General features: G+C 40.0%; 1 protein-coding gene across 5 annotated transcripts in view; it reads left to right on the top strand.

Annotated features, from left to right (window-relative positions):
- FIG4 (FIG4 phosphoinositide 5-phosphatase) overlaps window positions 1-17665 on the top strand; it is a 161106-nt gene that overhangs the window by 105821 nt on the left and 37620 nt on the right. For 4 of the 5 annotated variants that reach the window (XM_037894611.2, XM_037894614.2, XM_037894612.2 and 1 more), the window contains 2 exons: window positions 11869-11951; window positions 16308-16397. In XM_037894611.2, coding sequence (XP_037750539.1) covers window positions 11869-11951; window positions 16308-16397 — 173 coding nt within the window. Of the gene's footprint in view, window positions 1-11868; window positions 11952-16307; window positions 16398-17482; window positions 17559-17665 lie in introns of those variants that run through there. The other variant, XM_037894613.2, reaches the window with a different exon arrangement.

Here is a 17665-nt window from a genome sequence, read left to right on the forward strand (position 1 = left end):
AACATCATTCATACCACTACACCATAGAATGCCTCTTTCCCATCGTCCTTCAGGGACCACTCTGATGAAAGGATGTTAATTTAAGAAGTAAACTCCTTTCTTCATCAGGATGCTGTAGAGCTGAGGCTGCCTCCAATACTGGGGAAAGTTTTTACTCAAAATATTTCCTCATCCTGCAGAAAAAGGGAGGATGAAGACCCATCTTAGAATGCAAACAGCTCAATATCTTTATCTGTAGATTGATATTCAGAATGGCCACCTTGGCATCAGTAATTCCTTCACTGAATAAAGACGAGTGAATCACAACTCTTGATATGAAAGATGCCTGCTTCCACATAGACATCTACCTCTCACATAGAAAGTTCCTTAGACTCACTATAGGTCTGAACCACTGTCAATACAAGGTGCTCCCCTTTAGCCTTGCACCAGACCCAAGGCTATTCACAAAGGTACTATCAGTAGTAGTCTCTCATTTCTAAGACCCTGGACCATCAGTTTTCCCCTACTTTGACTAACTACTGATTGAGAGATTTCACCAGGTGGTACTGACAGCAACCTCGTTCCTGCTCCATTTTCCACATTCACTGGAACTCTGTATAAATATAAAATCCATTTTAGGTCTCATGCAAACTGTAGAGTTTATCAGGGCAATACTGGAATCTATCAGTGCTACAATATACCTTCCTCAGGCCAGACACCAATCCATAAAGGAAGTTGTCATTCAACTCAGACTGAGTCCATGGGCTTCAGTCTGTTCATGTCTCAGCCTTCTAGGTTACATGGTTTCCTGTACATGTAAGACCCTTTGCAAGATTTTGACTTCATTGCCTGCAAGCTTGGCTTCAGACGGTATACACATCAAATAAGTTAGTCTCACTCCCACACAGGGCATGAGCTTCTTTAGCCTGGTGGGAGACTAGGGAGCAAGTGTGTGTGTCCCTTTCATTTCTCCCAAATATGAGGAGAGATTGTGGGGTGCCCATCTAGATGAACATACAGCACTGGACGTGGACTCCCCAGGAGTTCATGATGCACATAAACCACCTAGAACTTTGAGCAGTCCATGAGGCCTGCAAACAATTCCTACCACTCACACAGACTTGGCATATTCAAGTGATGTCACACAACATGCTAACAGCTTTCTACATCAACAAATGAGGGGGAGCACAATCGCCCCTGTCTGCATAGAGGTTGTCAATCTTTGGAACTGGTATATTTGTCACCAGATCATTGTGTCAGCAGGACATCTCCCAGGGATTCATGACACACTAGCAGACATAGTCAGCCAAGTACTCCTCTGGACCACAAATGGGATATTCACTATTCCATGGTACAGAGCATATTTCATCAATGGGAGTCTCCATCCTGGGACCTGTTTGTGACCCAGGAGAACAGAAGATGCATGATCTACCATTCCAGAGGGGCACAAGGTCAGGACTCAGGGGAGACACACTTCATTTCCCTTGGTTAGGAAACCTAATGTTCATCCTCCCTCCCGTCACACCATACCTTGCTTTCTGAGGAACATCAAACAAGATGAAATGGTAATCATCCTGATTGCTCCCAGATGGCTCAGGCAATTCTGGTTTCACATCATTCTACTAATGCCTGCACATCACTACCCAGTTCTTTCTGGATATTTTGGCCCAAGATAAGGGCAAGGGACAGGTATCCCATTCTGACATCCCTTCATCTAATGGCTTGGTGTTTGGATCAAAACTAGAAAGACCAAGTTCAGAAGCTATTCAGGACATCCTTAACAATAGTAGGAAGGAATCAGCTTTCTACTATTGTTGTCTACATAGCTAAGTGAACAAGGTTTTTTCTGTCTTGTCTCAACATTGCCAGATAAACCCAGAGGACTCTGAAATCCATACTATATTGGTATATCGTCTTTCCTTAAAGACCTTGGGTCTTTCCGTGAGCTCAGTAAGAGTACACTTAGCAGCTATCGGTGCTTGTCATCCTATTGATAACCACTCCATCTTCACTCATCCTGTGACAGTACATTTCCTGCAAGGCCTAGTCAGAACCTTTCCTTTTGTGAGAAAACCTCCTGTGACATGGGACCTCAGCCTGGTCCTCTCAACATTAGCAAGAGCTCTGTTTGAAACCTCTACCCTCATGCACTCTAACCGGTTTGTCTATGAAGGTCATCTTCCTAGTTGCCATCACCTCAGCTAGGTGAACTACAGGCCCTTATGGCTGATCCACCATACTCAGTCTTCCATAAAGACGAGGTTTCTCTAAGACTACATCCAAAATTTACCCCCATGTAATCTCTGATTTCTATCTGACTCAGACAATTCACATATCTTTTTTCCTAAACTGCATGCCACCAGCAAGGATATGTTCTTATAGGAGACTTCATTCTCGGAATGTCCGTTGAGTGGTGGCTTTCTACCTGCAAAGAACAAAATCTTTCAGGAAATCACCTAGATTGTTTGTATCATTTGAAGAACAGATGAGAAGGGAAGCAGTTTGTTCCCAGAGACTTTTCAAGTGTATTTCAGCATTCATTCTGCTGTGTTATGAGTTAACAAACATTCTGCCACCACCACAAGGTGTGAGTGCATGCTCGACTAAAACCAAAGCCACTTCTGTAGCTTCACTTTGAGACATTCCTGTCATTGAAATCTGTAAAGCGGGAACTTGGGTGTCTGTAAACATACTTTACAAGACATTATGCCATACTACAATCTTCATCAACTGATGCATCTTCTGGCACAACAGTCCTCCCTTCATTGATACCACACAAGTCCTCACACCCTACTCCTCAATGAATTATCAGTCACCTCCGTGGACCATCACTCAAAGAGAGGTTACTTACCTTGTATGGTAAGTGGAGTACTCTGAGATGTACCCCAGCCATGAGGAGCGTTCAGTAAATGGCAAGCCTGCTACAGTTGGAATCTTTATGTACCTCAAGTGACCTTTAGTTATCTCTTGTAAATTTTTTGCTTTGAACTGAGGTTAGAATCATAGAATATCAGGGTTGGAAGGGACCTCAGGAGGTCATCTAGTCCAACCCCCTGCTCAAAGCAGGACCAATCCCCAATCAAATCATCCCAGCCAAGGCTTTGTCAAGCCTGACCTTAAAAACTTCCAAGGAAGGAGATTCTACCACCTCCCTAGGTAACACATTCCAGTGTTTCACCACCCTCCTAGTGAAAAAGTTTTTCCTAATATCCAACCTAAACCTCCCCCACTGCAACTTGAGACCATTATTCCTTGTCCTGTCCTCTTCTACCACTGAGAATAGTCTAGAACCATCCTCTCTGGAACCACCTCTCAGGTAGTTGAAAGCAGCTATCAAATCCCCCCTCATTCTTCTCTTCTGCAGACTAAACAATCCCAGTTCCCTCAGCCTCTCCTCATAAGTCATGTGTTCCAGACCCCTAATCATTTTTGTTGCCCTTCGCTGGACTCTCTCCAATTTATCCACGTCCCTCTTGTAGTGTGGGGCCCAAAACTGGACACAGTACTCCAGATGAGGCCTCACCAATGTCGAATAGAGGGGAACGATCACGTCCCTCGATCTGCTCGCTATGCCCCTACTTATACATCCCAAAATGCCATTGGCCTTGGCAACAAGGGCACACTGCTGACTCATATCCAGCTTCTCGTCCACTGTAACCCCTAGGTCCTTTTCCGCAGAACTGCTGCCTAGCCATTCGGTCCCTAGTCTGTAGCTGTGCATTGGGTTCTTCCGTCCTAAGTGCAGGACCCTGCACTTATCCTTATTGAACCGCATCAGGTTTCTTTTGGCCCAATCCTCCAATTTGTCTAGGTCCCTCTGTATCCTATCCCTGTCCTCCAGCGTATCTACCACTCCTCTCAGTTTAGTATCATCCGCAAATTTGCTGAGAGTGCAATCCACACCATCCTCCAGATCATTTATGAAGATATTGAACAAAACCGGCCCCAGGACCGACCCTTAGGGCACTCCACTTGACACCGGCTGCCAACTAGACATGGAGCCATTGATCACTACCCGTTGAGCCTGACAATCTAGCCAACTTTCTATCCACCTTATAGTGCATTCATCCAGCCCATACTTCTTTAACTTGCTGACAAGAATACTGTGGGAGACCGTGTCAAAAGCTTTGCTAAAGTCAAGAAACAATACATCCACTGCTTTCCCTTCATCCACAGAATCAGTAATCTCATCATAGAAGGCTATTAGATTAGTCAGGCATGACCTACCCTTGGTGAATCCATGCTGACTGTTCCTGATCACTTTCCTCTCGTGTAAGTGCTTCAGGATTGATTCCTTGAGGACCTGCTCCATGATTTTTCCGGGGACTGAGGTGAGGCTGACTGGCCTGTAGTTCCCAGGATCCTCCTCCTTCCCTTTTTTAAAGATTGGCACTACATTAGCCTTTTTCCAGTCATCTGGGACTTCCCCCGTTCGCCACGAGTTTTCAGAGATAATGGCCAATGGCTCTGCAATCACATCCGCCAATTCCTTTAGCACTCTCGGATGCAACTCGTCCGGCCCGATGGACTTGTGCACGTCCAGCTTTTCTAAATAGTCCCTAACCACCTCTTTCTCCACAGAGGGCTGGCCATCTACTCCCCATGCTGTGATGCCCAGAGCAGCAGTCTGGGAGTTGTCCTTGTTAGTGAAGACAGAGGCAAAAAAAGCATTGAGTACATTAGCTTTTTCCACATCCTCTGTCACTAGGTTGCCTCCCTCATTCAGTAAGGGGCCCACACTTTCCTTGGCTTTCTTCTTGTTGCCAACATACCTGAAGAAACCCTTCTTGTTACTCTTGACATCTCTTGCTAGCTGCAGCTCCAGGTGCGATTTGGCCCTCCTTATTTCATTCCTACATGCCCGAGCAATATTTTTATACTCTTCCCTGGTCATATGTCCAACCTTCCACTTCTTGTAAGCTTCTTTTTTATGTTTAAGATCCGCTAGGATTTCACCGTTAAGCCAAGCCGGTCGCCTGCCATATTTACTATTCTTTCGATTCATCGGGATGGTTTGTCCCTGTAACCTCAACAGGGATTCCTTGAAATACAGCCAGCTCTCCTGAACTCCTTTCCCCTTCATGTTAGTCCCCCAGGGGATCCTACCCATCCGCTCCCTGAGGGAGTCGAAGTCTGCTTTCCTGAAGTCCAGGGTCCGTATCCTGCTGCTTACCTTTCTTCCCTGCGTCAGGATCCTGAACTCAGCCAACTCATGGTCACTGCCTCCCAGATTCCCGTCCACTTTTGCTTCCCCCACTAATTCTTCCCTGTTTGTGAGCAGCAGGTCAAGAAAAGCTCCCCCCCTAGTTGGCTCGTCTAGCACTTGCACCAGGAAATTGTCCCCTACGCTTTCCAAAAACTTCCTGGATTGTCTATGCACCGCTGTATTGCTCTCCCAGCAAATATCAGGAAAATTAAAGTCACCCATGAGAACCAGGGTGTGCGATCTAGTAGCTTCTGCGAGTTGCCGAAAGAAAGCCTCATCCACCTCATCCCCCTGGTCCGGTGGTCTATAGCAGACTCCCACCACTACATCACTCTTGTTGCTCACACTTCTAAACTTAATCCATAGACACTCAGGTTTTTCTGCAGTTTCGTTCCGGAGCTCTGAGCAGTCATACTGCTCCCTTACATACAGTGCTACTCCCCCACCTTTTCTGCCCTGCCTGTCCTTCCTGAACAGTTTATAACCATCCATGACAGTACTCCAGTCATGTGAGTTATCCCACCAAGTCTCTGTTATTCCAATCACGTCATAATTCCTTGACATCACCAGGACCTCCAGTTCTCCCTGCTTGTTTCCAAGGCTTTGTGCATTTGTATATAAGCACTTGAGATAACCTGCTGATCGCCCCTCCTTCTCAGTATGAGGCAGGAGCCCGTCCCTCACAGACGTTCCTGCCTGTGTTTCCTCCCGGTATCCCGCTTTCCCACTTACCTCAGGGCTTTGGTCTCCTTCCCCCGGTGAACCTAGTTTAAAGCCCTCCTCACTAGGTTAGCCAGCCTGCTCGCAAAGATGCTCTTCCCTCTCTTCGTAAGATGGAGCCCGTCTCTGCCCAGCACTCCTCCTTCATGGAACACCATCCCATGGTCAAAGAATCCAAAGCCTTCTCTCCGACACCACCTGCGTAGCCATTCGTTGACTTCCACGATCCGACGGTCCCTGCCTCGTCCTTTTCCTTCCACGGGGAGGATGGACGAGAACACCACTTGCGCCTCAAACTCCTTTATCCTTCTTCCCAGAGCCACGTAGTCCGCAGTGATCCGCTCAAGGTCATTCTTGGCAGTATCATTGATGCCCACGTGGAGAAGCAGGAAGGGGTAGCGATCCGAGGGCTTGATGAGTCTCGGCAGTCTCTCAGTCACATCACGAATCTTAGCCCCTGGCAAGCAGCAGACTTCTCGGTTTTCCCGGTCAGGGCGGCAGATAGATGACTCAGTCCCCCGGAGGAGAGAGGTTAATTAATGCCCAGTGGTAATTTGCTTTATGGGCTTATATGCACGTGCTATTACTGGCCACACAGACTCACCTACCTAAAAAGGCTAGGACAAGTCTTTGCTGGCAGGGTCCCAGCATAGGTATTCAGATATCCAGTTAGAGACAAAAAGAAAAAATGTATTAGAAGAAAAAAAAGGCTGCTCATCAGCTTGATTGGCCAGTGGCGCCTCAGGAACTGCAGTTGGAGAAACTAGGAGACGTCTCCTGGCTCAGGTACTGTAACACTAGCAGGCATTGTCCTCCAATCAACTGGCTAGCCTGCTTGTCTGTATCTGCTTTCCTTGGCAGGCAAAATAGGGGTATTAGCTTCCTAGTTGTAATTGTGGTGCCTTAAGAGGAGACACTTTCTTCCTTTTTTTACCTGGTCTTTTAAGAGTAAAACTCTGGCTGGTAGCATCCCACAGGATCTCTCGGGTAATCTTCTCTGGTCAAATTGGGGTCACAGTTTTTGCACCCCAACTGCATTGCCCAATCCTGATCAAGTGAGGTCAGGCTGACTGGGCCACCTTTGGGTACTGGTTCTTTGTCAAGTCTATGAGTCTGTGTTTTCCCAAGTAAATAATAATAGGGGAATAACAGGAGACAATGACTCCACCAAAATGATCTCAACGACCCCTGTCTGGGTGAACAGTCAAGACTCTGAAATAGCTTCTTGACTATTAGAGCCTGGTACTTTCCTGGTAGTAACTTATGAACCATTGTCCTCTGACTCAGAAAAGTTGTTCTCTACTCATTCATGCATTGCATGCTTACATTTTCTCAAGGCTTTAAGAACCACATGGCCAAAGTAAGAAATTACAGAACTGTCACTCTGCTGGGGCACTGGCAAACAGTATGTAAGGTTATTTTACTCTATCAAAGCTCAAAGTCAAGCTGCTTGTTAAATTCATTAACATAAACTTTAATTTGTTGTATTTTTAGTAAGTTTATATTTAATGTCTACATTGTTATAGGCCGAAATATCCTACACTTAGCTAAAAGTGTGTTGCTTGATAACAATGAAGATTAAAATTACTACTTTTCCAGAACAGTTTTCAACAATATATTAGTGACCTCAAGATTGTTTTATAGACTGTGATTGACTTCTCATATATGAATGTTAGCCAGATATTTTAAATTTTCCTAAGCCCAGTTAGTGTTATTTGATGCAATAGTTCTGAAATACTGTGATGTTAATGTTGGGGCAGTGTATCAGAATAATGGAGAGTAAGCGTCTTAGACCAATGGAAAAGAAAGGGTTTTTACAGTAGTTGTAGCAAGGAACCAGGAGTCATGACTTGTGAGCACTATCACCGACTCTTGTCCCTGAGGTGCTGCGCAATCTGGGCAAGTCATTTCACTTCATTTTATCCATCTATAAAATGGATATAGTCCTTCCCTCCCTCTTATTGAGCCTGAATACATTTTTGTAAAACATTTTGAGATGCTTTAATGCAAGGTGTATGTAAATGCAAAATATTTAAGACATTTTATGCTGTATTGGTTTATAACCAGCTATAAATTAATTTATTCTCATTGTTAATAACAATATTGGGTCATATTTTGTTCTCTTAGTACCCTTATGTCTATTGAAACATACTGAGAATTGAATTATTAATTTGTGTAACTTTACTACCAAGACCACAGTGTTGTGAATGATTGCCCACGGGCCCCAATATGCCCACTTACAGTCCATTGCAAAACTTGGGCCTATGTTAGTATTTGTGGCCACCATTATAAACCTCAAAAGCATAAAACTATCTTTGGGGCATATTTTATATATAAAGGTAATAATTATGCTATTTTTTGTGCAGAGATCAAATGTAAAAGAGTATGTTAGACACCAAACATGATGTATATTCACTGGTTGATCTTGGTTTACATTACACAATGCTGTTAGTTTCCATAACTGAGTTAATTGGAGCATCAGGTGTGGGCTTTTGAGAGTGTGTTTTGGAATTAACATTTCAGCAATACCCATTATTTGTCATGGGTCCCAGCATGCAGTTATCCAAAGAGAGGCTATAATGCAGGGTTTTGAAACATGAGGGCTGAACTAATAATATAGTAGGAAATAATCTATGCAAATAGCTATGACTGAAAAGGATTAAAAATATCCGATTCAAGAAACTCCTATTTTTGAGAACCTGTGAACTGCAGGAATGTAACAGAAGTATATTTTGTTTCAACTTCCATGAAGAACAGAGTTTTTTAACATTATTTTCTGTTTGCAGAAATGCCTATCATTATTTGAATAATACCTACGCTAAAAAGGAACGCTAATGTATCAGCGTAGGTATGAAGTTTTCTAAACTAGGAAAATGGACGACTTTGACATTGATCAAAGTGTCAGTTAGTTCTCAGTTAGTTTATAATTTTTAAAATATCTCTGATATTTTCTGCATATGCTTCAGGTGCATTCTTGAGTAAATAGTGTTATTACAGGACAATCAAATATTTGTGTGTTCTGGGCTTTGAGTTATGAGGCAGCAATAGTAACAAAAATCAGAAGAAATAAAGTAAACTACCTAAGCACTATCTATTGTACAGTATAAGTAAATCCTTATATTTGGCATATCTGTATCTAGTAGATTCTTAGTACAGTGTAGAACTAATTATTTTTATATTAAAGCAAATTAAATGTAGTTAGGATTCATAAAGAGAGACTTCTAGTTTGAATTGTGAACATTTTAATGCACCTGTTTGGTATGTGCTGCTGATGCTTTATACAGTTAACATGTAAATACCTACTTTCACTCTGCCCCTCTTTTTGCGCGTCCTTGGCCTCACCCAGTAGTGATCTTTGGTTTTGTTTGGTTTTTATTTTATTTTTTACGTATCATCAAAATTGAATCTTTGTTTTTTAAGTTATGGAAATGTGGAAAAAACTAAAACTTGTTGAACCAAGATGATTCAAATGTCGGAAGCTGGGAACTTCAAATTTGTCTTGCATTTATAAATTTTGCTGTGAATTAAAAAAAAAACTGAATTTGAAGAAAATTACATTTAAAGTTATGAATTTTTAAAGTTAGCAACTTTGAGCATGCATATTTAGATAGGTTTCAGAGTAGCAGCCGTGTTAGTCTGTATCCCCAAAAAGAAAAGGAGTACCTGTGGCACCTTAGAGACTAACAAATTTATTTGAGCATAAGCTTTCGTGAGCTACAGCTCACTTCATCGGACGACATGTGTTCGATGAAGTGAGCTGTAGCTCACGAAAGCTTATGCTCAAATAAATTGGTTAGTCTCTAAGGTGCCACAGGTACTCCTTTTCTTTTTGCATATTTAGATGGTTTCTTGCAGGGGTTGGTTCCTGGGTGACATCCTTAAAATGTTCATGTTTAGAAACTCTGTCGCCAACTCTGTCCTTATATCTATTCAAGGGACACCATCATAGGACTCAACCACATCAGCCACACCATCAGGGGCTTGTTCACCTGCACATCTACCAATGTGATATATGCCATCATGTGCCAGGAATGCCCTTCTGCCATGTACATTGGCCAAACCGGACAGTCTCTACACAAAAGAATAAATGGACACAAATCAGACATCAAGAATTGTAACATTCAAAAACCAGTAGGAGAGCACTTCAGTCTCCCTAGACGCTCAATAACAGATTTAAAAGTTGCCATTCTTCAACAAAAAAAACTTCAAAAACAGACTTCAGTGAGAAACTGCAGAACTGGAATTAATTTGCAAACTGGACACCATCAAATTAGGCCTGAATAAAGACTGGGAGTGGCTGGGTCAGTACAAAAAAAAATTTTCCTTCTGTTGATGTTCACTCCTTCTTGTCAACTGTTGGGAATGGGCCACATCCACTTTGATTGCATTGGCCTAGTTAGCACTTACCCACCACTTGGTAAGGCAACTCCCATCTTTTCATGTGCTGTATATTTATACCTGCTTACTCTATTTTCCACTCCGTGCATCTGATGAAGTGGGTTATGCCCCACAAAATCTTATGCCCAAATAAATTTGTTAGTCTCTAAGGTGTCACAAGGACTCCTCATTTTTTTTTTACTGACACAGACTAACACGGCTACCCCTCTGAAACCTTCCATTGGCTATGGTGATGCTTGTAAATGCTACAGGTTTAATAAGAGTTGTAAAGTAGGGTTAATGTTTACCTAGGTCACATGATGTGAAGTTTACTTCATTAAAGTTTACAAAATACTATGAGATCTTTAGAGGGAAGGTGCTAAAGAAGTGCAAATTGTTCTTCTTTGTAATTGCAAAAATTAATCACACTTTCTTAACTTTTATGGTAACCCAAAGTAGACAGACTGTCTGTAAAAACAAAAATTGTTCTAGTGTTGTCCTTGTAATATTTTGAAAAAGTAATGTAATATGTAATATGTTGTCCTTGTAATATTTTTCTGAAAAAAAGTAAATGAGAACTGTTTGGATTTGAAACATCCTCCGTTATTTTATACTTAATTTATACCTTTATGTAGGCTGGTGGCAGATTCACCAGCTGGGCAGTCCAAAGAATATCTAAATGCTTGAGTCAGGTTCCAAATCCCTTTCCTCAGGGCAAGTTTTGTTAACAATGGTCAATACAAAGGACTTGATGTAATACAAAACACTTGGAAAGAAATACTTCCCTTCCCACTCTTTGCCAGGACACATCCACCTCTCCCTAGTCCATCTCTGATCTGGGTCTTTCACTACTAAGGGTAGGTTGTCTCTGTTTTATAGCAGGTACTGCTTGCAACCTGCAGTCACATGACCTTTGTCAGTTTTAATGGGTTGAACCTTAAAATAGGGCGCAGCAGCATGCACATGCACTTCAGCACCCTGTTACACTGGACCTGTATATTTCATGAACATGTAACCTTTTGTACTAGATTGGAAACTAAAATAAGTTAGTCTGAAGAAAATTAGGGGTTTTCTTTACATAGTATAGAGCAAGAAGATTAAAGATAAATGATGAAAGATTATTGTAAATGGCTTGTATAATGTTTTCTTTCCTAAACTAAAAATAAATCAAATATCATAAAAGCATACAACTTGTAATATATCCACAAATATGAATTATTTATACAAATCTTTTTATATTGTATTATTTTATATTAGCAATAAAAGAAATCTCAGGTTCTTTGCAGATTATACCATATGCTATCATAGTGTGTCTATTTCAGTAACATTTTCCTTTCTTACTGAACAAATAAAATGAAGAATACATCTAAAAACAAATCTTCTCAAAAGATTCAGTATAGACCTAGAAAGGTTGGCAGGAAGTACAGGAGAAGCTTTTTTATTGGTTTTATTTGCATTTATTAAAATAAGTTTTCTTCTGATCTAGAAAGAATTCAGTTATATCCAATAAACTTTTGTTTGGAAATTAGCATAGTATTCTATTTCTGAAAGACTTACTTTGGTTGGTTGTTTTTTCCTCCCCCCAGAACATAGTTCAGTCCATGAAAGATATATATGGGATTAACCTCTCAGATGTTCCTTCAGAGGATGACCTCACAATATATACAAGGTAAGAAAATTCTCAGTCATAATCAGTAAGTGATAATTGGAGCTAGTTAAATACTCTTGTATGAGAAATTGCTCCTTTTTCGTCAGAATTTATTTAAACATTGTTCTGGTATGGCACTAGCACTAGAGGTAACTTGAAGCTGGCGATATTTTACTATTCTCTGTCTTTAAAATCAAACTCTTTATCTCTCGTACGTATGCACACAATTCTGTTAACTTCAACGTGGAGCTGTTCAGATGCCTCCAAGTGCAGAATTTGATCGTTAAATCAAATGGACTTGTAGTGAAATATCAGTTAACATTTTTCCAGGAACAAGGGACAAACTCAAATTAATAGTGGCTCTTCAATTTACAAGTACATAGTTTGCAGTTTTTCACATTTGTTCTCAATTGTTGTATTACACTAATTTATAGAATGTCAACATTAGAGCTCTTCAACTTCAGAGAATATTTTTTTTAAATAATTTAAATTTCTCATCCGTTAAACAGTCTTTGCTATAAAATGCATGTAAAATTACATAAATTAACCTTTTTATAAGAAAACTATTATGATTCTGTCTTCTTCATAGAGGCAGAAGTGTTAGCTATAACCTCTTAAACAAAATTTTGTTTGGCTGTGAATGTTCCAGGAAAAATGTTTCTAATTGGTATTCAACCTTTTTCTTCAAATATTTAGACCTTTTTTGCTATATGCCAGGTCATTCAGAAGCTACTTAGGCATTTTCTGTCTCAGCAGAGGCAACTATCATAAGGTTTAAAATTGCTGGTTTTCATGTGAGACTGGAACCAATTGTTAAATCTGGCATGCAGGCAACTAATGGAAAAGTGGGAAAAAAATGACCAAACTAGGAGGGTAACTCATAACAGTGGCATGAAGATTTTAAATAACTTTCTTGTACAAATACTTCATAGTTTTAATAGGAGATGATTGAAGCCAAATTGACTGGGACTCCAATATCAAGGTTTGATGAAATAGTAACTATATATCTTACTCTGTGTCACCATTATAAGGAAGTACTTTGCATCCAATCCTCAAAAGCATTTAAGCATATACTTAAGTCCATCTCTGTTCATGACAACATTTAAGCACTTGCTTAACTTTAAATGCTGTCCTGAGTAGGGATGGTTTCCTGAACTGGGCCTTTTGTGTTAGTAAATTATTTTTCTTTTCCTGATTATAATAGGAAGGCAGTCAGGGAAATTTAGATTGAAATTAAAGTCTCTTCTAATTTGTAAAACCTGTAATGCTGTTGCCAAGAGAGCAACTGCTTACCCAGTCACATGGTGTGCAAATCAATTATGCTAGTCTGGTAAATCAATGTTTCAAACACCTGCTTAAGCTTTTGAATTAATTAATGGAGCACTGTGCAGCGGAAAACTGCACCTCATAATGAAAACTTAGACATGTTTTTCAAGTGAATAACTAAAAGCCATGTGTTGAAATGCAGCTGTACAGCTTTAGATTTGCTTTACAATGTGTAACGACTGGCTAATTACATTACTTATTATGTTGTGACCCATCTCTGAATTGTGAGGGGAAATTTAATTCACTGTGGTCTCTCTCTTCATGTGATATGTTCTTAGCTTATGTTTATCAACCAATTTAGAGTATTTTAGGAAAAAAAAGATTTTACTTTATTTGTAATTTATAAGATCTTTTCTGTTGACATATGGAACAAGGCATAGCTGTTTCTCTAAGGTACCTATCTTAGTTCTTTAAGATTTCCACTTTTAGATATCGTCCACTTCACAAATGTACTTGATGGTTCTAAGCCACTAGACCTGGACGGGGTAAGGGAGGGTGTACCTCAATATTGTTGGTGAAGTATTTAAGTTGTTCCCAGATCTGATCTAAACTTCAGAGTTGTAACAGCATACCTATAACACCTTGGAGTGTGAAATATTCACACCTCCTGTGCAACATAGTTAGGCTGGCTGAGCCCACAGGGTAGATGCAACTAAGCTGACTTACATAGCCATGCCAACACAGGCTATGTAATGTAGATATGGCCCCTCTGTTCCAACAGTCAGTTCTTTTTTTGACCACCAGGAGCCGTTCAGAAATTGCTGCCAAATCAGCAGTTGCAGAAGGTCTTTAGTTACACAAGTGCAAGATAGTGTTCTGGTCATGGTCCATTGCTAGCCGTGTCCACTGTGAACTGATTTGTGATGATTGGTAGCTTTGTGATGAAACTTGAACATTCTGGAGAATCAGGCTATCCGCCATTTTATCGCTGTCCAGGCTGAGGTACATCTTGGTCAGATGCTAAAACAATGTTGTGACCAGACCAGGAGCTTCAAACACATGTAGCTTGCATCCTTTCTTCTACTCCACTTGTATTTTTATAAACAATTTTTGCACAACACTTTTATAGATTAAGATAATTTCTCACATTTTATCCACTTTTGGTTTTTTAAACTTGGTAAGGCCAAACTAACATAACAGCACTCTCTGACTAGTCTCTTGATGATTATAATAATAGCTAGCTTTTATAGCACTTTTCATCAAGCACCTTACAGTGGTATCTGAGAATAAATTTATTTCACAAAATTATCATAGTTCTCACTTGGATCTTTTTTAAAAAGGGAAATGAAGACAAAAGATGAATTTCTGACTTTACAGAGGTCTGTGGAACTCTGACTTCAGGGGAGCCAGGATTTCACCTCTTAGCATAGAAAGGGCCATCAGATTATTGGATAATTTAAATCAGTTGATTAAGGGCTTTTTAAAAACCCAGATGCTTGTACTATTGTACTAGGGGAAGTCCTAACTCACCTTCCATTATCCTTCATTTGGATATTTAAACTTGTTTTTCCTCCACAATTTTAGCAGTTGTCTCTTGCACTTGAAATTAAAATAGAAAACCAAAAGATGAAATTATCTAACCGGTTACTTTCATTTCAATTGTTTTCATAATTGAATAGTAAAAGTCTTACTTTGATTCTAGATACTACTAGAAGCTGAAAGAGTAATCTGTCTAGTTAGCATGTCAAGTATAAAATAACTCAAAATTTGTCAGATACTTTGGGAATCTTAAGTAAAATAGACAAAGAAAAAGGCACATCCTCAGTTGACTTGTTAGAAGGATTCAGTATTTCAAAAAACTGCATATATTGCTTTGCATTTAGGATGAGAAGAATGTGTATCTGCCGATTAAAAAATTGCATAGTCACGCATACATTGGAGCCCGAATATAGAGGAAAGATGAAAGCCACACAGAGAGAATTAATGCAATGGAATATTATACATTTTATGTATTATATGCAGTTGCTTCAATTCTATTGATGATTGCCCTCTATTTTAAACTCCAAATACTTTTTTTCTAAAATAGTTTTAAAAGGAATCGGTCCTAATATTATTTGACTATATGCAAGTTATTGACTATTTTTTAAAAATCCTCCTTTTAGGAAATCCAAGTATAAGATCATGACTTGAATTTATTGAGGCTGGGGCAGGGAGAATTCTCCTGCTAAAGATCTCAAGTCTGCCATATACAATGGAGTTTCTGAGTTTCCTCCCATTTTCCCTACATAGCCACTAGCCTGATTCATCCTTCTCAGCTCTTCTACTGATTTTCCTTTCATCTGTTCCCTGGAGGGAACTCAATATCTGTGTTTCTGTCCTCAGTTCCTTTCCACAAGCTTTGTGGGAGCAGAGGAAATCCTCTACTCTGAAAGTATAGACTGGATAGGGGAAGAAGACAGATTGCATATCCTTCTGATGGCAGATCAAAGGGTTGTCCAAGTAAATAGCTGAAACTGGTGAAATGGGAGGGCAGCTTTTCACCGCTATGCAAGTCAAGTAGGAGAGAGGTCAGAGTCAGACGTATCTGCATGGAACTTGAGCCAACTTCCCATCTATTTACTTGCTTCTCTCTACAGCTGCCCTACCACCCAATTCCAGTAGTGGCACCTAGGTGCTCCTCGTTCTCTCTCCTCCTAGAGAGCTTCTGTGGGGAGTTCATGCTGTTGGAAAGAGCAGTTAACTCTGACTGTCTCCTCTTGCTGGCGGCCCCATCTGCTGCCTGTGAAATAGTAAGCAAAACCTACCAGTGGGCAAGACCTCCTCCTAGCTAAAGTGAAAGGGGCCCAAAATGTACCCAAACTAAAGTTTTCAAAGCAACTTAAAAAAAAAAAAAAAAAACTAGCCCAAGATAAGTGTATTAATCATGACACTCACTTTTGTGTAAAGTGAGGTCAGTGTTCCAGCTGTCCTTTAATGTACTCAGTGTGACTTACTGAAACTGCATGACTCTACAAATTGTACAGAACTGTCATTTTCATTAATTCACTAAAATTACTGCAAATAGTTCTTGCTCTCTTTATGACTTATACTTTTGTCCACTGCTACTCATAGGTTTGTTCAGTTGGGGCAGAATCAACATAAACAAGACAAGAGCAGCCAGCAGCTTTGTTCAAAACATCATCTAGATGGGGTTATAAATATGTAAGTACTGTTTGTTTTTTCAGTTTTATTTTTTTCTTTTAGTTCAGTTCTTGCTGTGGGTCCTCTTGTGAGGGAATTGTTTGAAGTCGGACACTATACCTTAAAAATCATGAATGAGTGTCTGATATCAAAATATCATGAATGCCACAAATATTTTCTAACTATTCTTTCATCAACATCCATTACTTGTATTGGACACAGGGCTCAAACCCCAAACATAGTGGGTAGCTGTGACATGGGTGGACTGTACCCACTGAAACAGGTATCTTGCAGTCTCTTTTTCTCACTCAGGTGACACTTGTATAGTATATCCTGGAAATAAAATCTCATTTAATTTAAATAAATTTGCAGCTTTCCGTGAAAATTGTATTTTAGAATTTTAAATTAATATCCTATCTCTGCCCATCCAGTATTCTGATTAAGAGTGTTGAAATCAGAATCTTTTTTCAAATATATTCTTTTGGATCTGAAAATTGTTAGTTTGGTCCAGAATAATATTAGTATGTTTTAAAGTATTAACTGAAAGTAAATGTTAATATAGCAGTTGCTAGAATTAACGATAAACCTTTGAGAGAGATGTGGTTAGTTGAAAATATGTAGGATGTAATAAATTATTGATACTGGACTTTATTAATCACTAGAAATGTATGGAAAAAATATAGAACAGTGGATACCTAGATATGATTCTTATCTGATGGTTAGGGCAGCATAAGTAAATAATTGAAGATAAATTATCTGAAATAAAATAACATCTACCATTAATTGAAGGTATCTGAACTGAAGGGTAACAAGTTGGTCTGAAATATTAAGGTCCCAGTTCTGCAACTGACTCAAGGTCTGCAGGCCTTGGTGCCCAGGCAGAGCCAGCTGCAGGATTGGGACCTTAAATTGAACGTTGAGAACAATATGTTCCAAAATAGTGAAGTTATTCCCCATAATGACTCCATGCCAAAAATCAATCAGGAAGGATTTAAAGAGAAGCCAGGAACCTTGCAAAAACGACAGTTAATCAGAATTTTGAAAAACCTGTAATTTAAAACAATCTAAGGTTAAATGAACCAAGTTGAGTTTTTTTGTCTCCACAGGCCTAAGTTCCTATCAAAGCTGCCTAGACTCTCCAGTATTTTTATCAGTTTTGTTATATAAGAACGTAAGAACGGCCATACTGGGTCAGACCAAAGGTCCATCTAGCCCAGTATCCTGTCCTCCTACAGTGGTGAATGCCAGGTGCCCCAGAGGGAATAAACAGAACAGATAACATCAAGTGA

Source organism: Chelonia mydas, chromosome 3 (assembly GCF_015237465.2).
Source record: "Chelonia mydas isolate rCheMyd1 chromosome 3, rCheMyd1.pri.v2, whole genome shotgun sequence".
Classification (NCBI taxonomy): Eukaryota; Metazoa; Chordata; order Testudines; family Cheloniidae; genus Chelonia; species Chelonia mydas.